This window comes from Cutaneotrichosporon cavernicola (genome assembly GCF_030864355.1).
Source record: "Cutaneotrichosporon cavernicola HIS019 DNA, chromosome: 3".
In the NCBI taxonomy this organism is placed as follows: Eukaryota; Fungi; Basidiomycota; class Tremellomycetes; order Trichosporonales; family Trichosporonaceae; genus Cutaneotrichosporon; species Cutaneotrichosporon cavernicola.
The window spans coordinates 1,690,155-1,707,410 of record NC_083395.1 but is presented as its reverse complement, the minus strand read 5'-3'; the positions used below and the strand labels follow the sequence as shown (position 1 = coordinate 1,707,410).

At 58.4% G+C, this 17,256-nt stretch overlaps 5 protein-coding genes across 5 annotated transcripts; 4 read left to right on the top strand and 1 right to left on the bottom strand.

Moving 5' to 3' along the window:
* Window positions 1-353: 353 nt before the first annotated feature.
* On the top strand, window positions 354-2,485 carry FUM1 (uncharacterized protein; the record flags this gene model as incomplete). Its single annotated transcript, XM_060599109.1, has 3 exons — window positions 354-380; window positions 846-2,120; window positions 2,312-2,485. The coding sequence occupies 3 exons, from the start codon at window positions 354-356 to the stop codon at window positions 2,483-2,485; spliced, it is 1,476 nt and encodes a 491-aa protein (XP_060455836.1).
* Window positions 2,486-3,717: 1,232 nt separating this feature from the next.
* Window positions 3,718-6,192, top strand: CcaverHIS019_0306400 (uncharacterized protein; the record flags this gene model as incomplete). Its single annotated transcript, XM_060599108.1, has 3 exons — window positions 3,718-3,994; window positions 4,040-5,429; window positions 5,469-6,192. The coding sequence occupies 3 exons, from the start codon at window positions 3,718-3,720 to the stop codon at window positions 6,190-6,192; spliced, it is 2,391 nt and encodes a 796-aa protein (XP_060455835.1).
* A 2,523-nt stretch (window positions 6,193-8,715) lies between these two features.
* On the bottom strand, window positions 8,716-10,483 carry CcaverHIS019_0306390 (uncharacterized protein; the record flags this gene model as incomplete). The annotated part of the gene is made up of 2 exons (XM_060599107.1): window positions 8,716-10,203; window positions 10,247-10,483. The coding sequence occupies 2 exons, from the start codon at window positions 10,481-10,483 to the stop codon at window positions 8,716-8,718; spliced, it is 1,725 nt and encodes a 574-aa protein (XP_060455834.1).
* Window positions 10,484-13,272: 2,789 nt separating this feature from the next.
* On the top strand, window positions 13,273-14,320 carry CcaverHIS019_0306380 (uncharacterized protein; the record flags this gene model as incomplete). The annotated part of the gene is made up of 4 exons (XM_060599106.1): window positions 13,273-13,306; window positions 13,398-13,475; window positions 13,827-14,140; window positions 14,279-14,320. The coding sequence occupies 4 exons, from the start codon at window positions 13,273-13,275 to the stop codon at window positions 14,318-14,320; spliced, it is 468 nt and encodes a 155-aa protein (XP_060455833.1).
* A 719-nt stretch (window positions 14,321-15,039) lies between these two features.
* On the top strand, window positions 15,040-17,034 carry CcaverHIS019_0306370 (uncharacterized protein; the record flags this gene model as incomplete). Its single annotated transcript, XM_060599105.1, has 3 exons — window positions 15,040-15,320; window positions 15,472-15,775; window positions 15,877-17,034. 3 exons carry the CDS (start codon window positions 15,040-15,042, stop codon window positions 17,032-17,034), a joined length of 1,743 nt encoding a protein of 580 aa, XP_060455832.1.
* Window positions 17,035-17,256: the final 222 nt, after the last annotated feature.

The window sequence follows — 17,256 nt, the reverse complement described above, 5'->3', positions numbered from 1 at the left end:
ATTAGATCGGGCGGATGATAAAGGTCCGAGAAGCACCGACGAGGCGGTCAGTGCGGTCACACAGAGTATGGTGAGAGGTGAGAGGGTTATGGCCTTACGGCCAAGATTCAAAATATTGAACTGGGGAGGTGGGGGAGTGGGGTTTACGGGTTATACGGGTCGGACAGTCGGGGTATAACCCAACCACACTCCCTTTGCCCTCACCAGCCTGTCTAACCTGCTTGGGCTTGCCTGACCTGCCTACGAGTGCATGCAACCACTTTGATCTGATAAAGGAATAAGGGCTGCTCTTTCTGTTTTGCTCGTCGCTTCTCTTTCTCTACTCATCACCAAAAGTCGAACGTTCTAAAACGATGCTCGCGTCTCGTTCTTCCGCCGGCGTGAGTAACTAACCAACCCCTTCCTTTCCCTTCCATACCAGACGCCAGGCTCAAGGCTCTTCTCTCCCACGCTCGCCTAGCTCATACCACCCGCTCTTTCGGTATAACCGGAAGCGGACGATGTGTCTTGTTCACACGGGTCTATGAGGGGGTCTCCTCTACAGGGGGTCATGGGTCACTACCACACCAGTGGATCAGCACGGCTCCCACACATCTCCCCGCCCAGGCTCCCCCATCTCATCTCACCCCGGGGGTTCATGCATCAACCAGAAACACCCATCTCCACCTTCATCGACACGGTCCAGACATCACGTTCACCACGCGCGTGTCTTCCACCGTCATCTTTTTATAACATCGTCCACTCTCCTCCGCATCTCCGCATCTCCGCATCTCCCACCTTGCTCTCCATCTACATCTCCTCTCCTTGACCAGCTCAACGCGTCACGTACTAACTCTTTCCTCTAGCTTCGCGCCCTTCCCCGCGCGACCCGCACCTTCACCACCTCGTCCATCATGGCCCAGCAGTTCCGCGAGGAGCGCGACACCTTCGGCCCTCTCCAGGTGCCCGTTGAGCGCTACTGGGGTGCGCAGACCCAGCGTTCGATCCAGAACTTTGACATTGGCGGCCCCACTGAGCGCATGCCCCCTCCTCTCATCAAGGCGTTTGGTGTCCTCAAGAAGGCTGCCGCCCACGTCAACGAGACCTACGGCCTTGACCCCAAGGTCGCCAAGGCCATCTCGGAGGCTGCCGACGACGTCATCTCGGGCAAGCTCATTGACGAGTTCCCGCTTGTCGTCTTCCAGACCGGCTCGGGCACCCAGTCCAACATGAACGTCAACGAGGTCATCTCGAACCGTGCCATCGAGCTCCTCGGCGGTGAGCGCGGCTCCAAGACGCCCGTCCACCCCAACGACCACGTCAACATGTCGCAGTCGTCCAACGACACCTTCCCCACTGCCATGCACGTTGCTGCCGTTGTTGAGATCAACACCCTCCTCGTCCCCGCCCTCAAGGAGCTCCGTGACGCTCTTGCCGCCAAGCGCGACGAGTTTGCCGACATTATCAAGATTGGCCGCACCCATCTCCAGGACGCTACCCCCCTCACTCTCGGCCAGGAGTTCTCGGGCTACGTGACCCAGGTCGAGCGCGGCATCGAGCGCGTCGAGTCGTCGCTCAAGCACCTCCTCCAGCTCGCCCAGGGCGGCACTGCCGTCGGTACTGGTCTCAACACCCGCAAGGGCTTTGACACCGCCGTCGCCTCCGAGATCGCCAAGATCACCGGCTTCCCCTTCGTCACCAACCCCAACAAGTTTGAGGCTCTCGCTGCTCACGACGCTATCGTCGAGGCTTCGGGCCAGCTCAACGTTGTTGCCTCGTCGCTCTTCAAGATCGCCCAGGACATCCGCTACCTCGGTTCCGGCCCCCGCTGCGGTCTTGGCGAGCTCAACCTCCCCGAGAACGAGCCCGGATCGTCGATCATGCCTGGCAAGGTCAACCCCACCCAGTGCGAGGCCCTTACCATGGTCTGCGCCCAGGTCATTGGCAACAACGCCGCCATCTCGCTTGCTGGCACGCAGGGCCAGTTCGAGCTCAACGTGTTCAAGCCTGTCATGATTGCCAACCTCCTCCGCTCCATCCGCCTCCTCGCTGACGGTTCGCGCTCGTTCACCAAGAACTGCGTTGTCGGCATCACCGCCAACAAGGACCGCATCGAACAGCTCCTCCACGAGTCGCTTATGGTGAGTTCTTCAATTGATTGGACGGGGGGTGAATTGGACAGGTGTGTGGAGGCACATGCCTGGTGGAGGTGAGGGTGGAGGTCGGGTCGAGGTCGTCCACCACCTGCCACCACTCGCCTACAGCTCCAACACCTGCCGACGCTGTTTCTCTTCGTCTTCTGTTCGTGTTCGTGACGCTAACGCGCGATCAGTTGGTCACGTGCCTTAACTCTACGTTGGGCTACGACAACGCTGCCGCGATCGCGAAGAACGCGCACAAGAAGGGCATTACTCTCCGCCAGTCTGCCCTCGACTCTGGCCTCATCTCGGCCGAGGACTTCGACAAGGTCGTCCGCCCCGAGCTCATGATCGGCCCCAAGGACTAAAACGGTCCACACAGGAACCATGAACCATGATAGAGGATGTATTTATCTGCAGCATAGACCAATATCGAATATGGCGCGTGACAAGGACGTTACTCACTTGGCTGAGCGCGGTGAGTAGTGCCAGACCAACCTAATGACAAACCCAATCCGATCGACTTGGAGACGGCGATAGCGCATGCCGCCCCGTGCCCCGTGCCCTATCCCCATCGTTGGGAAACGGAACCGGGGCCGGCGGCATGTGCGCCGCCACCGGGAACACGCCACGCAAGGGTCACGTGAGCTAAAAGCTATATAACTTCTTTCGGCGCTGGCAAAGTTGCTGCGGACGGCGGACGGCAGACGGCGGACGGCTTTAACGGACAGGGCATAAGGAGCATTGGGCAAGCACACCAAGATATCCTTTCTGCATTCTGCAGTTCATTCGGGTACGGGGTCCTTGGTCCTTGGTCCTTGATCGATCGGATAATCGGCGCGATCAAATGTCGGAGACTGGCGACCCGCGAGTACAGTAGCGCCATGCCACGGCATCACCTGTCCACACAAGCCACAGCCACTGCACGGTCCACCTTGCTGGATTACAACCACACTCACATACTCACTCACTCACATTAAGCCGCACAAGAGCACACACCCACACGCCATGTCGCAGTGTGCTTGCCTGTGGATCTCACTCTCGCTAATCGCCAGCCAGCCAGCCGGCAAGCGACAAGTGACAAGAGGCAAGCCCGCCCTGCGCCTTGCCATGTGTTTCACAGAGAACAGCGCCATCACCCGCCCGCAATGTGTTTTCGCAGCGGCGCGAATCTGAATCTGAATCTGAATCTGAATCTGAACCTGAAATGTATCTGCGAATCTGCTCCGAAGCAGGGCACGCAGACGCGCAGAAACAAAGGATGCCCCCCGGACATTACTCAAAGTGTTGCCGCCACATCTTTGTTCCTGCACCCCGCACCCCCAAACTTGCTCCGTCATCCGTCGTCGGATGGGGTCCTCGCACTGCTCCTATGATTGGGGCCCTTGGCACCACCGCCATGCCTTGTCACTCCATTCCACTCCTCCACTCTACTCTAGTCTACTGGCAAACAAAAGGCCCCTCATCGTCCTTTGCTGCTACTGCTCTTATTCTTCAACACGTCTTGTTCGCAGTCTTGCCCGATCACATACACAACGCCCGTCAAACGTACGTACTCTCCCACACCCACGCCCTCTTACTAGAAGCCCACAAGCCCACCATGTCCGGACCGCTCTTTAGTGGCTTTCGCGCGCCGACTTCCTTCTCAGCCCATCGCGCAAACCGTGACGCTCCAGACTCGATGGAACCCTACCGCATCCCACAGCATCGACTACCCTCCGCACCCCCTCCCACTCCAATCACTGGGCAGCGTCCAGCACTACTAGCCCTCTCCTCCTCTATCGTCGCGCCAGGCGCCTTAACGGCGCCAGTACGCAGTCGGATGGCAGGGCAGGCAGCGGCCCGCGGCATCTCGATTGACGTGGCACTAGGCCGCGGTGAGAGAGGACCGACAACAGGCCGCCGCTGGCCCATAACCCCAGGCCGCACCCCAACGAGCGCGGGCTTTCCCCGCGCCCGAGGCCTCACTGTCGCCCTCCTAACTGGGGGCGGGGAACTGTACGCCGAAAGTGCGCCGGTTACTCCCAACGCCGGACTCAAGACCTCTACGCCGGCCGCCGGCGCTCTGGAACTCGTCTCGTCCCCTGGACTCCCGCTCACCACACCAGCTCTTACGCCGCGGCAGGAAAAGATCCTATGTCGGTACTACCACACGGCGGGTATGACTTGTACCTCGTCTCCATGCCGGTTCGTGCACAAAATTGAGGTACCCCCAGGTCCAGCGACGGCTGCACTCAGTGCCGTACCCCTTTTGTCCGAGAACACGCCCGACCCGACGAGCGGTACCTTTGCCGCTGCACAGGACAGCGCGCTTGCACTCTCCAATCCTGTCCAACCTGCCCAACCTGCGCCCTCCCAACCCGCCCAACCCTCTCAGTCCGCCCAGCAAGCCCAGCCAGCGCTGCTCCAAATCGACGGCGGCGTGCAGATCACCCCAGGCGAGCCGGTTACCCTGCAGACTCAAGCTGGGGCCGAGCTCGGCTTTGTCTATAAGATGAGCGGCGGGGGAAAGGGGCCAGCCGGTAAGAGTCGGCTCAAGTACCGTACTGTGCCGTGTAAGGACTTTGCACTCGGCACCTGTGCATACGGCGACGAATACTGCTCGTTCATCCACGACTCTGAGAACCTATTTGACGAGGAGAGGCACGGTAAGAAGGAGCTGCCGACACCCAAGAGCGCCAAATTCAAGTCGCACCGTAAAAAGCCCGAGTCGCCCCCCGCAGACGCGATACTCACCCCTCCCTTGGACGGACAGGACGTGGTGGTGCCCTTGTCCTCCCTCCCCGCTCCGCGACTTGCTCCTCCACCTCGCCGCCGCTTAAATGCTGCCTCGGAAGTCCGGTTCGTTCCTCAAGATGGGTGGGCGACCCAAGAACGCGCTTTACTCCAAGTTCACACTGATATCCCACCGACCCTCGACGAAGACTTCCCCCCCAACATGGGATATCCGTGGTCCCCTGAGTGGCCCGGAGCGGTATGGCCGTCCCCAGAGGTGGAGTACTCGCCCTTCTTTCCCATGTCTCCCATACATCACGACGAGTACGACATCGCCCACCCCCCGCCCGTCGTGCCGTTCACTCCTGGGTTTGTGTGGAACGGCGTGCCGATTGAGGATGGGCGTCCGGTCCCCCCTATGTCGGTGTTCCCCACTCTGGATGACGGATTCTGGTCCTACGACGGGTACGGACTCGGTATCATGCGGTCGCCGACCTCTCCCGAAACTCCAGGCCGGCAATACTGGCGTACCCGCCCGTGTCTGTATTGGGCCAAGAGCGGGGGCCGCGAGTGTCCGCACGGCGAGACATGTTGCTTGTGAGTTTTTTAAGTCTCCTTTCCTTCACTGACGGGCAGCCAGCACATCCTCCCCCACCGCATCCGCCGCTCCCCCTCAACGAAACCCAACACCAAGACTGTGCCTTGCAAGTTTTTCAACACCGCCGAAGGCTGTACCCGCGCCGACGCCAAGTGTCCTTTCGCGCACGTCAGAATCCTCCCCGACGGCCAGAACCTCCCCAAGCCAGTTCCGTTCCGTACCCGCCCATGCCGCCACTTCCAGGCTGGGAGATGTGCGATGGGCGCTTCGTGCCACTTTGCGCACGTCCTAGACCCGACGGCGGCTCAAGGGACCAAAGCGCCTCCAGCGACCCCAGCGACGTCGAGCACGCCGTTCATGGCGGACATAGTGCGGCGTATTGTTGCGGCGCGGGTGGGCGGGGTTGAGGAAGAGGGTGGTGGAGAAGGTTGGGTTGGAGAGAATGGAGGAGAGGGGGAGGTGGAAGGTGAAAAGGAACGTTCTAATAGCGCGCCAGCGACCAGCGCAAACTACGCTACCCTCGTCGAGGCCGCGTTCTGTCCCGACTGGCACGCGACGGGCCAGTGTTCACGTGAATGGTGTACCGCGCTACACGAGTCTTCGGGACTTACGGAGAGCGCGTTGGCTGCTGCGTGCGAGGTGCTGCGCGTAAAAGCGAGCGAGCAGAGTAGTGCCATCGAGAGTGATGATGACGATGATGACGAGCTCGAGATCGTCACGGCCCATAGTGGGCCTAGTACGCGGTCGAGCCGGAGTGTGTAGGTGAGCAGTACTTGGTCGCGGGCCCAGGACTTGGAGGGATGAGGGGGAGTGGAGGTGAGAGATTAGAAGAACAGGGGAGTAGAAAATGAGCACTTCTGCACGCTTGACGCGGCTTGTATATGATACTTCCAAAAACCATATTAAGCAAATCATCCCATGCCATGTATTTCTGCACTGCAAGAGGGGATTGAATGGTGCGACCTGTCCCCAAGATGAAGATAGACTGGAGGTCGGTCTCCAAGTTAAGCAGATGCGCTCGTGCCTATGGTGTCCCCAGAAAGGGAGACATCGAGCACGGTTGCCACGCTGACCAAGAGCGCTCAGCATGGTTCAGAACAGGGTATGAACATGGCTGCGGTACAGTGAGACTCGAATCTTGGTGCTAGATATGTTCCCGAGAGGCTGGGCGACATATATTGGCCGTTGAACACACTAGCCCTATGTCTCGCACCGACCGTACTGAGGGAATAATCACCTAAGTACCGATGCCGTTCCCAACGAGCGTAGTGGGAGTTGGCAGGTTCGTATCGCTAGTCGAGCGAGTCCTGCGTGTGAGCTGCGAAGTGAGGGTAGGGGTGAGCCGCCTCTAGCAGAGGCGCTGTCTATACGCGGCAACCATAGTGGGAACCAGACCGTAGAATGACATGACTAGAGTACAAGTTACTATGTAAGTCGGGTTCTGTACTCCACCGGCCTGCAGTGGCCAAGTTTACGGCACGTGAGGCATGCCACGTGATGAAACACGGAAATATATATGTAGATATGACACGACAGGAAGGGAATGATATGCTGATAGTCCATGACACCCTGTTCAGAACCTGTAGAACCTGTGTGAACAGTATTGTGGGACACGACTCCACAGAAGGAATCTGACAGCGGCAATTGCCTCTTCCCATTAGCATTCAGACGAACAGGTTGGAAGAAAGCCTAGACGCCAGAATCCTCAGCTCCCTTAGCTGGCCTCTCACCTGATGACGACTGAATGATGACATGAACATTGAAGGCTATCTGCGAAGCCCTACGAGGAATACAGGCGGATAGATGGGGAGGGGACAGCCGTAAGGCCGCAATGGTATCTGATCTGTTGGTGTGAGTCGTTCGAGCCAGCGTGTGTGTGTGCGGAATGTACATAGTGGCTTGGTGGTGTGAGTCGCGAACTGGGTTGGACAACCTTTCGCTCTCAACTAGCCAACCAAAGGAGGGCCGCAACCCCGCCGTGCCATCTCTTGTCGTGTTGACGGAGAATGAACTTGGCGCCCTCCATGAATTTCGTCTTGTGGTTGAGACGCGAGTGGGTGATCTCGATAATGTTCGGCGCTTCTGGCCAACCCTCTACACGGCTCGCCACGATGGAGAACCCTTCCGGAACGTATTGGCGTTCTGTAAGTAATAGTTCAGGAACGAGCAGAACGTGGCCGTGTCGAGGGGTGGAAACGTTTGGTCGAGAATGTCGTCAGGCTCTGATGGGCTGCCTGGGATAAGTCAGCGAGGCCGTCACGTTTAGGTCCTCGAAGTATTGCACCCACCAATTCCACGCCCATTTGTTCGCTTGAATCGGGTGATGTCCCTGGTGCACAGACTGTCCCGTTTTGCTGTTGATGTTGTTGCCAGAGAGGAAGAGCATGAGGGAAAGGCCGCGTCTTATGTAGGTGACGGTGTTGCGAGCCACTCTCTGAATTTAGTTCCGCCTGTGCATGCTGTGCAGAAGCGTGCGCCTCACAGGAGAGTCGATCTGTTCGGGCCGAGCGCAGTCGTTGTGTGCCCCGCTGTTCGGTAAACCATGTCAGGCAGGCGCAGCGTGCGCCTCACCGCGGCGTTGGTCTGTTTCGTCCTTCTTCTAGCCCGCCGTGACCCTCCGAGTCCCGTCTACCGAAGACGTTGGCGCCGTTTTCGGAGGGGATGAGTTGATTGAATATAATGTCAGACCGGTGTGCCGTGAGAGCGGCCTGTTCGTTCGTTCGTTCTTTCATCAGTTCGATTGAGTAATTTGTAAAACGAAGACTAGTTAGCTACGTGGAACGCCAAGTGGTCGGTGGTGGGGTAAACATTAGTACACTTCAAGGTAAAGAAGGCATCTATGTTTACAAATTAGAAGTCCGACAGGACTCGACCGCTTCCGAGTGGGCCCACTCCGCAATCCATCGGCGCGACCTTTGGTGGCGAGGCTCACAGTGTGACATCGAGTCACCCACTCGGGGACGGATCCGGCATCACGTGCCCGTGTGCGGTGGCTGATGCAAGTTTGACTGTACTCCTATCTTGCCGTTCCTCACCTCGGGCTTGGTGTGCTTGCGAGCGGGGAAGCGAAGCGAAGCGTAGTCGGACATCCCATCAGATCAGCTCGGCCGCTTGAAGGTAATCCCCAATTTCCGCATTCCGCTCGCTCCACCCCCCGAGGAACGCAGCCGACATGCCGACACGGACACGTGCACCAATGAGTGGAAAGTGGTATTCATGCTATTACTGTTCTAGTACGTCTAATTATAGGGCTACATGTAGACACTGGGGACACCTTTGCTGCACTCATGCCATGTGCATGTTGCCCGCTCCGCCGAGCTTGAGCATGTTGTGGTTGCGGATAAGAGCACCAAAGACGAGACTGAGGACAAGGGCGACAAGGATGGGAATGTAGCTCTTCGAAATGGCGGCAGTGTACGCGTGAACAACGGCGGCGCGGACATCGCTGGGGAGGTCGATGTGCCACATAGCCTGTGTGGACTGGCGCACAACCTCAAACGGCGCGGTGGGCGCAAACTCCTTGATGTAGCGGTTGAGATAGACGGACTGGACAGTGTTGACAATTCCGATGCCGAGGGCGGCACCAGTAAGCTGGAAGAACGAGACGATACCGGTCGCCTGGGGAATGAGCTCCGGGCGCGAGGCGTACTCGGCCTGGGTCGACATGATGAGGTTCTGGAAGGTGAGGCCGACACCGAAGCCGGCGAGAATCTGGCCGCCGATGATGAAGCCGTTGGAAGTCTTGGCGTCGATGGTGTAGAGCATGCCCACGCCGGCAGCGGCGATAGGAGGGCCAATGATGAAGAAGGGGTAGTAGCGGCCCCACTTGGTGACAAACCCGCCCGACACAAAGATGCCGATGCAAACCATGATCATGAAGGGAATGATGTCGATGCCCGACTTCTGCGCCGAGTGGTTGCGCGTTGCCTGATAGAAAAGAGGCAGTTGATAGGTTCCACCAAGCATGGTCATCATCAGGAGGAAGATTGCCCCGGAGGCGTTGACGACGGTGCGGTTGGTCATTAGCGCACGGGGGATGAGGGCATCCTCGTTGAGGTACCACTCCCATGAGAAGAAGGCGATGCAGAGGAGGCCGCCGAGCGTGAAGAGGAGAGGGATGCGCCAGTTGCTCCAGGCGTACTTGTTGCCGCCCCACTGGAGGGCGAGGAGCAGGCAGGTGACGAAGAGCATGGCGAGCGCCGATCCGATCCAGTCCATGCGGGAGAGGGCCTCGCGGAAGGTCGTGGGCGAGTTCTCGCGACGGATGGGCTCGTGGGCAGGGAGGAGGAGGAAGACCGCTACAGCGGCAACGCCACCAATAGGAAGGTTGATCCAAAAGCACCAGCGCCAGCTGAGGTGCTCAGTGAAGACGCCGCCGAGGAGGGGACCAATGACGGAAGCGATGACGAACACGAAACCGAAGCCGGCCAGGAAAGCGGCACGCTTTTCGACGCGAGTAACGACGGCAATGATGGCGATGATCGAGACGAACATGCCCGAGGCACCAATGCCCTGGATGGCGCGAGACGCGATGAGCATGTCCATGCTGTTGGCGACGGCGCAGAGGAGGGAGCCGAGCTCGAAGAAGAAGATTGCGCCGAGGAGGACCCATTTGGACTTGAGTACAGTGAGGAGCTGACCAGCGAGGAGGATGAGGCCGCACTGAGTGAGGAAGTAGGCGGTGACGATCCATGCGACGGCGTCAAACGCCTTGTACTGCGACACAATGACGGGGATGGCAGTTGATACGATCGACTGGTCAAGGGCAAACATCTGGGCGGGTTAGTGGCTGCGTGCATGCGTGGCGGTGACTCACGAAGACAGAGAGCATCATAGCGAGGAAGACGAGGAAGAGGCGCATTCCCTCGAGCACGCCGTCCGGGGCAGAGGCGGCGGCGGAGTTGACCTCGGCGGCCACCGACGTCTTCTCGACCTCAACATTCTCGACCTGGTCGAGGTCCGAGTGAGAAGCCATGCCCGTCTTGAGTGAGCCCGTCTTGGAGTGTGATCCGGTGAGTGTGCGAGTGTCTGCTGTTGTTGATCCACTGTCCATGTTGAGTGACGATGTGGACATGTTGAAAGGGAAGGATGTGACCGATGAGCGTTCAAAGTTTTTGGGTGTTCCAGTGGTTGTATTAGAGTGTAGTCTGTAGGACGAGTGGGTAGCGATGGCTGATGCGCAACTTTATGTACTGATGATATGCACAGACCTGTTCATTCAAAGAGCCATGGCCTTCGGCCTCGCAGACCCTGCACGGCCAATTGATTGCATCCCGGGCAAGATCGCAACCGCCAGGTGTGTGCGACGAAGCCCTTCGGCCGCCCACACCTACGCGTTCAAGCTGCCGGCCTCGGAACCGATGCGACACAGCCAGTCTTGAATCAATCTCCGATCGAATGGCTGTCGAGCGTCAAGTGGCCGTGGCCGTGGCCGAGGCCGAGTGGGCCCGTCTCGCAGCGTTTCTGTATCACACGCCCCATGTGCTAGATTCTGCCAACCTGAGCAAGAAACCTGAAGGTAGAGCGAGGGAGCGGAAGTGGGGAAGAGGTGTGGTGCGGAAAGGTGGTGCGGAGTGGCGTTGGCCCAAAATCGTGTGGTTGATTCAACCTGGAGTTAGATTGAGTGGGGATGGCCGACGGGCAGGCATCTCAGCGGCCAGGCCAGACGAGTGACGTTTGGTTTGGGTGGGGAGGCACGGAACCGAAGAGTGAGAGGAAACACAGATGATGCACATAACCCTTCAGCTTCTGCTCGTACGCTCGTGGGCCCCTGGCCCCTGGTTGGGTGGCAATTCCAAGGGACAAGGGGTGAGCCCCGTTCTTTCCTTTGCGGGTGGAATCGGACCTGCCTGTTTTGATCAGGTGATGCTCCAGTCTGTTCTCAAATCGCTGTGCAAAGCATCCGTGGATTACTAACCCAACCGTCACCTTGCAAACTTGAGCCATATGTTCGTTTCCGGCCAACCCCGTCATCTGTAAACATTAGGACGTTGTTGGCGAGTTGATCGGAGGAAAGGGCGTGCGGAATGCGGAATGGCAAAGGAGGCCGCCATACTGCCATGGTGACTGCCATGGAACGGCGGACTGAGGCAAGCGTGAGGTGCCACGTGAGCCCAAGTGTGGGTCCTCGGTGAATCCGGCGGGACTTGGGCGAGGAGGTCCGAGATCAAATGGTAGGTTCTGTCGGTCAAGGCAGGTCTTTGAGGAGCCCCAGTCCGAACTGGGCCCAATGGGAGGGTGTCTGTGAGCGCAATGGCTTCATGTCCGCCTGTTCGTCAAGTTGGGAAGGGGAAGACTCTCTTGCTCGCAGTATTTATATATCTTGGGTGAGGTAGGCACACGTCGGCGAGGGAAGGTTGTTTCGGGGTAAAGTTACAAAGCATGGCACGCGGAGTCAACGGGGCCCGAGGATCCGTCGACGACCTACGCCCAGGGGTGGCCAGAGTCACGGAGCCCCAGGCCGCGTCATCTGGCTTGACAGGATCGTACTGGGCTTCATCTGCCTCGGGGCTCGGCCTGCTGCGGAGAGGTGCGGATTGCTGTTCCGGAGCCGACGGGGAAGTGTAGGTCATTCCAGTTTTCCGCGTTGGATGTTGGATGCGCGGTAACTGCCCGGAGGCAAGAGGGAGTTGTGGGTGAGAATTGCGTCCAGATGAGGAGCATGAGGAGCATAAGGAGGAGGATACACTGAGAGAGATGGAAAGAGAGATGAGATGAGAGACAGGGGAGCTACGAGAGGAGGGAAGGTAAATGAACGAGAGTGAGTAGCGTTGCGCGATCTTGGGCGTATGGGCCGGTGTTGGGAAATTGGGCAGCAGGCAGCAGGTAGCAGCATGCAGATATGCACATCCAGCAATCCTAGACTAGCAGCTAGACTGGTTGACAACCTTCCTCCTCATTCAACTCTCACATTCTCACATCTGAACTCTAACACGTGAGCCACTCTAAACTATCTTGCCGTTGTTGATAATTATTTACAGATCCACACTAATCCCTTCCATCCAAGATGTTACAAAGCCACGTGAGTAGGCTCACGTTCGAAACACTTGACACTTGACGCATCCCACGCGACGCTGGAGATCCAAGCACCCGGCGCCCTTGCCACGCCAACCGAAGTATCGTGCCCTCTTGGCGCTCACACGACCCAGCGCGTTTGACGGACCTGTCAAGTAACATGCCCTGTCAGCCGCGCGTGGTAGAAGCAGCCAAGCCGCCCAAAGCACCTATGGGCAGGGAAGTGTTACAGACGCACACGTTTGAGGGTGTGGATGAGGGTGTTGTACGGGCGTGTATGTGTGGCGTTGTGGGTTGGCGAGTGGGGCGTGGATTGGACTGTGGGCTCATGCGTTGCCTACGCTTGGCATGCGCGGTCAAAGGGTAAACCGCCCGTGGTACGTGATATGGAGTAAAGTGGCGCCGGTACTCAGGAACAAATGGATTGGTTCCTGAAGCGCGGCGCGGTGCGGCGCGTTGTCCCAAACCTATCTATCTATGAATCCAAACTAACTATCCATAAGGAATGCATCCTGCTTGGTGTTGTCCAGCTGCCTCCCTTCCTCCTCTTCACCGAGTGCAAGGACCTTCCCTCGATGGCCCTCAACCCAACAGGTAGGTAGGTAGGCCCTCGAGCCCCATTGACCGAGTCTCACCATACCATCGTACTGTAACACAACCACTCATCAACCCCCCTTGACCTTGCTCAATCCTCTTCATCACACTCATTCTGCTAATACTCTCTCAATCTCTCACCACCTCCGCTTCTGCACGCTCTTTACGCCCCTTCACCGTTTACCGCCTTTACGCTCTTTAACACACCAATCTCCCCAGCATACCATATTCGACATGTTCGGTTTCGTCCTCGTCTGCTTCCTTTCCCGTAAGCCCCACTGCCGTTACTAAGACATCTACTAACGCCGTCTCCGCTTGGATCACCTCACGCCTTGATCTCACCTCCCTCATCCATGCAGTTGTCCGCGCCAACGACGTCATCCCCGACTGCACCCGCACCGCCACGGTCGTCGCCGGCGACACCTGTGACAAGATCTGTGAGTCGACATGAAGGCATCGAGGGGCAATGAAGAGGGGAAAAGCCTGTCAACCGGACGGGTGGATGCCAAGCACAATCGAGGCTCGTGCTCCCTGCAAATGGCGGGAGAGTATGTGTGGCCAATCCGTGAATCATTGCCCCAAGCGGCGTTGTCAATTGCTATCCTCCCGGCTCCATTGTCCGCCGCCTAGTGATTCTTGATTGCATGCTGACGCGCTCTCGAAATGATGTCGGACAATTACGCGACGTTAATCTATCACGCGAATCTTATCTACTATGCGCGCACGGCACGAACATTGGCCATGACGCGTCATTCCACCTCTTCTGTTTCGTGCCTGCGCCCTCTCAGCTACTCGTTACGGCGTCTCGACCTTCCAGCTCGCGCTTGTGAACACTCCCGAGATCAACGAGAACTGCGACAACCTTATGCCCGACCAGGTCGTCTGCCTGGGTGTCGCGGATGAGGACTGCACCAAGGTCTACACCGTTGTTGAGGGCGACACCTGTGACTGGATCCAGGAGATGTACGGCATGGACGCCAACACTCTCTGGAGCAACAACCCCCAGATCAACGCCGAGTGCACCAACATTTACACCGGCGAGGTCCTCTGTGTTGACACCGACTGCTTTGACTACCCCGAGTTCAACCAGACGGCGTTTGACGTTAGTGATTGTGGAGTGACGACGGGGACCCACTTTTCGCCACTTTTCGCTTGTGGGGTGAAAGTGTTGCGCAAAGTTGATTGGGTCCCCGCTTCCTTGCACATGAACCACGATATGATGGACATTGCTGACACGCAGGTCGTCGCCGAGACCTACGTCCCGTTCTGTGACGAGATCTAACTCGGCTGCATGCCGGTATACGTTTCGTAGCATGACCCACTGGTGGGCTGTGCCCATTTTCATTTCGCTTGATCTTCTGTGGACGCTCTGCGAGCTGTCATGCCCTTGCCATAGTTAGTTTATGAGATGGTCTGCTTTTCAATGGAATTGTCGTGGAATGGGCTTGTAAGATATGACGAGTTGGAGCGGCCTTAGAAGGGCTGTCCCAAATCAGGATGATTACAACTTGAACATGAGGCTACGTTTGTTGGCCAGTTGGCCAGTTGGGTCAGTTTGCAAAGTTGTTGGTTGGGTGAACCGGTTAAACCGCTGGGCAAAGTTGACGACTTCAGTGGGCCGAGTTGAGCCTCTAACTCTTCATCGGATGGACCCCACCTGATTCACCTCTGCCAGTACTGTCCTTGCACCCATGACAGCCCATGCCCGCCCGTCCGCCCGCCCGCCCGTGCAATCCGTCTAGGTGCGCGGTCAATGTCCGGGCCTCCACGCTATCTAGGTGGGCACGGCGTCGGCGACGGAATGAAATCACATACAGGCGAGGTCTGGTCGTTTACAGAACTGTATTCTCGGCAACAAACCTCGGACCGTATTACCCGGTCCTGCGGCCCCGCACATCGGTGCTTAGCCGACAGCGGGAGGAACATGTGCCTCAACCTCTCCTCACTCCAACTACATCTAGCTTTCAACTTGTCTCTTGGACTTTTTCCATTGCTACAACCATGCTTCGCCTTCCCCTCCGCCCAACCACCGTGGGCCGCGTGCCCTTGCTTGCGCGCACGCTCATCGCGCAGCCCGCTCACCTCCCCAACAATGCGCCCCCTAGCCCCCTCCCTACCCGTCTCCGCCTCACCGACCCCGAGACCAAGCTGGCTACCGAGAACATGCAGTCGCTCGTGGCAAGCATGAACGAGCTCAGGGCTAAGGCCCGCGAGGGAGGCGGTAAGAAGTCGCTCGACAAGTGGAAGAGCAAGGGAACTGGCAAGCTTGGTGCCCGTGAGCGGTAAGTGTCAAGTGAGAAGAAGGCGATTCGCGATTCGCGATTCGCTCGAGAAAGGAAAGCGGCGGCGTCCAGTCACGTCGAGCTCGGATGGAGCTGGAAAAGTTGCAGAGCTGCCGCCAAATGCATGTATCATGGAACCCGCTGACGGCAGTATCGCGGCCCTCCTTGACCCCGACTCGGCGTTCCTCGAGCTCTCGCCCCTCGCCGCGCACGAGGTGTACCCCGACAACCTCCCCGGTGCTGGTATCGTCACCGGTATCGGAACTGTGTCGGGCCGCCGCTGCATGATTGTCGCCAACGACCCCACTGTCAAGGGCGGCGCGTACTACCCCCTCACGGTTAAGAAGCACCTGCGCGCTCAGCAGGTCGCACTCGAAAACCGCCTCCCTTGTGTTTACCTCGTCGAGTCGGGCGGTGCTGCCCTTCCGTACCAGGCCAACGTGTTCCCGGACCACGTGAGTTGAGAAGGGGTTAGAAGCTGGGACGACGAGTATAGGTCTTGTGGCCTAGTCTCCTAGCACTACTCTCATTGTATGCCAACGTCACTGACAACAAGGACCACTTCGGCCGCATCTTCTACAACATGGCCCGTATGTCGGGTCTTGGCATCCCCCAGATCTCGGTTGTGCACGGTATCTCAGTCGCCGGTGGCGCCTACATGCCCGCCATGTCCGACGTCGTCATCATCGTCAAGAACCAGGGCCGTATCTTCCTGGCTGGCCCTCCCCTCGTCAAGGCGGCTACCGGCGAGGTTGTCGACGACGAGACTCTCGGCGGTGGTGAGATGCACACGTCCGTCTCTGGTGTCGCCGACTACCTTGCCTCTAACGACTCCCATGCGATCCGCCTCGCCCGCGACGCCGTCCTCGACCTCGGCAAGGCGTCTGTCCCCTCGGTCCCGCCTCCCCGGCCAGTCCGCGACCCCGTCTACCCCTCTTCGGACCTCAACTCGATCGTGCCAGCCGACACGCGCCAGGCCTTTGACATGCGCGAAGTCATCGCCCGCGTGACTGACGGATCCGAGTTCCGCGAGTTCAAGAAGGAGTACGGCAAGACGCTCATCACCGGCTTTGCCGAGATCCACGGCCACACCGTCGGTATCATTGCCAACAACGGTGTGCTTCTCTCTCCCTCGGCCCTCAAGGCGACTCACTTTATCGAGCTGTGCTCGCAGCGTGACATTCCCCTCGTTTTCCTCGTAAACGTCACCGGTTACATGGTCGGTACAGCTGCCGAGCGCGGCGGTATCGCAAAGGACGGTGCCAAGATGGTTCGCGCAGTCGCTCGTGCAAAGGTGCCCAAGTTTACCATGGTCGTCAACGGCTCGTACGGTGCCGGCAACTACGGCATGTGTGGACGTGCGTACGGCCCCCGCTTCCTCTGGATGTGGCCCAATGCCAAGGTGTGTGTCATGGGTCCCGACCAGCTCTCGAGCGTCATGCAGACCGTCTCGGGCAACCGTAATGCTGCCGATGCCGACGAGCGTTTCGCCAAGCTCCGCTCGCGTATTGAGAAGGAGAGCGAGGCTCTCTACTCGACCGCGCGGATGTGGGACGACGGTATCATCCAGCCTTCCGACACGCGTGATGTCCTCGGTCTCGCGCTCGAGGTCGCTGCCGACGAGAAGGCGTCTCGCAAGCAGGGCAGTGGTGGTAGCCGCGGCGAGATCGGCGCCGACGGCGACTCGGGCGACTGGGGCGTGTTCCGCATGTAAAAAGACAAACTGCGAGGGTGCACACCATCCGTCGTAGAGTAGAGTCAAGATCAGCAGTAATGGTATGCATCTAGAGTGTGTGTGTCAAGTGCTTTCTGCCGATAGCCTGAATCCGCGATCCTTGGTAAAGACAATGTGTGTAGTGGCGTCCCGAATACCACCGTACATCTCAACCACATATCGATACTTGTGCACCAAGTCTCGTTCGTGAGTAACGAGCCT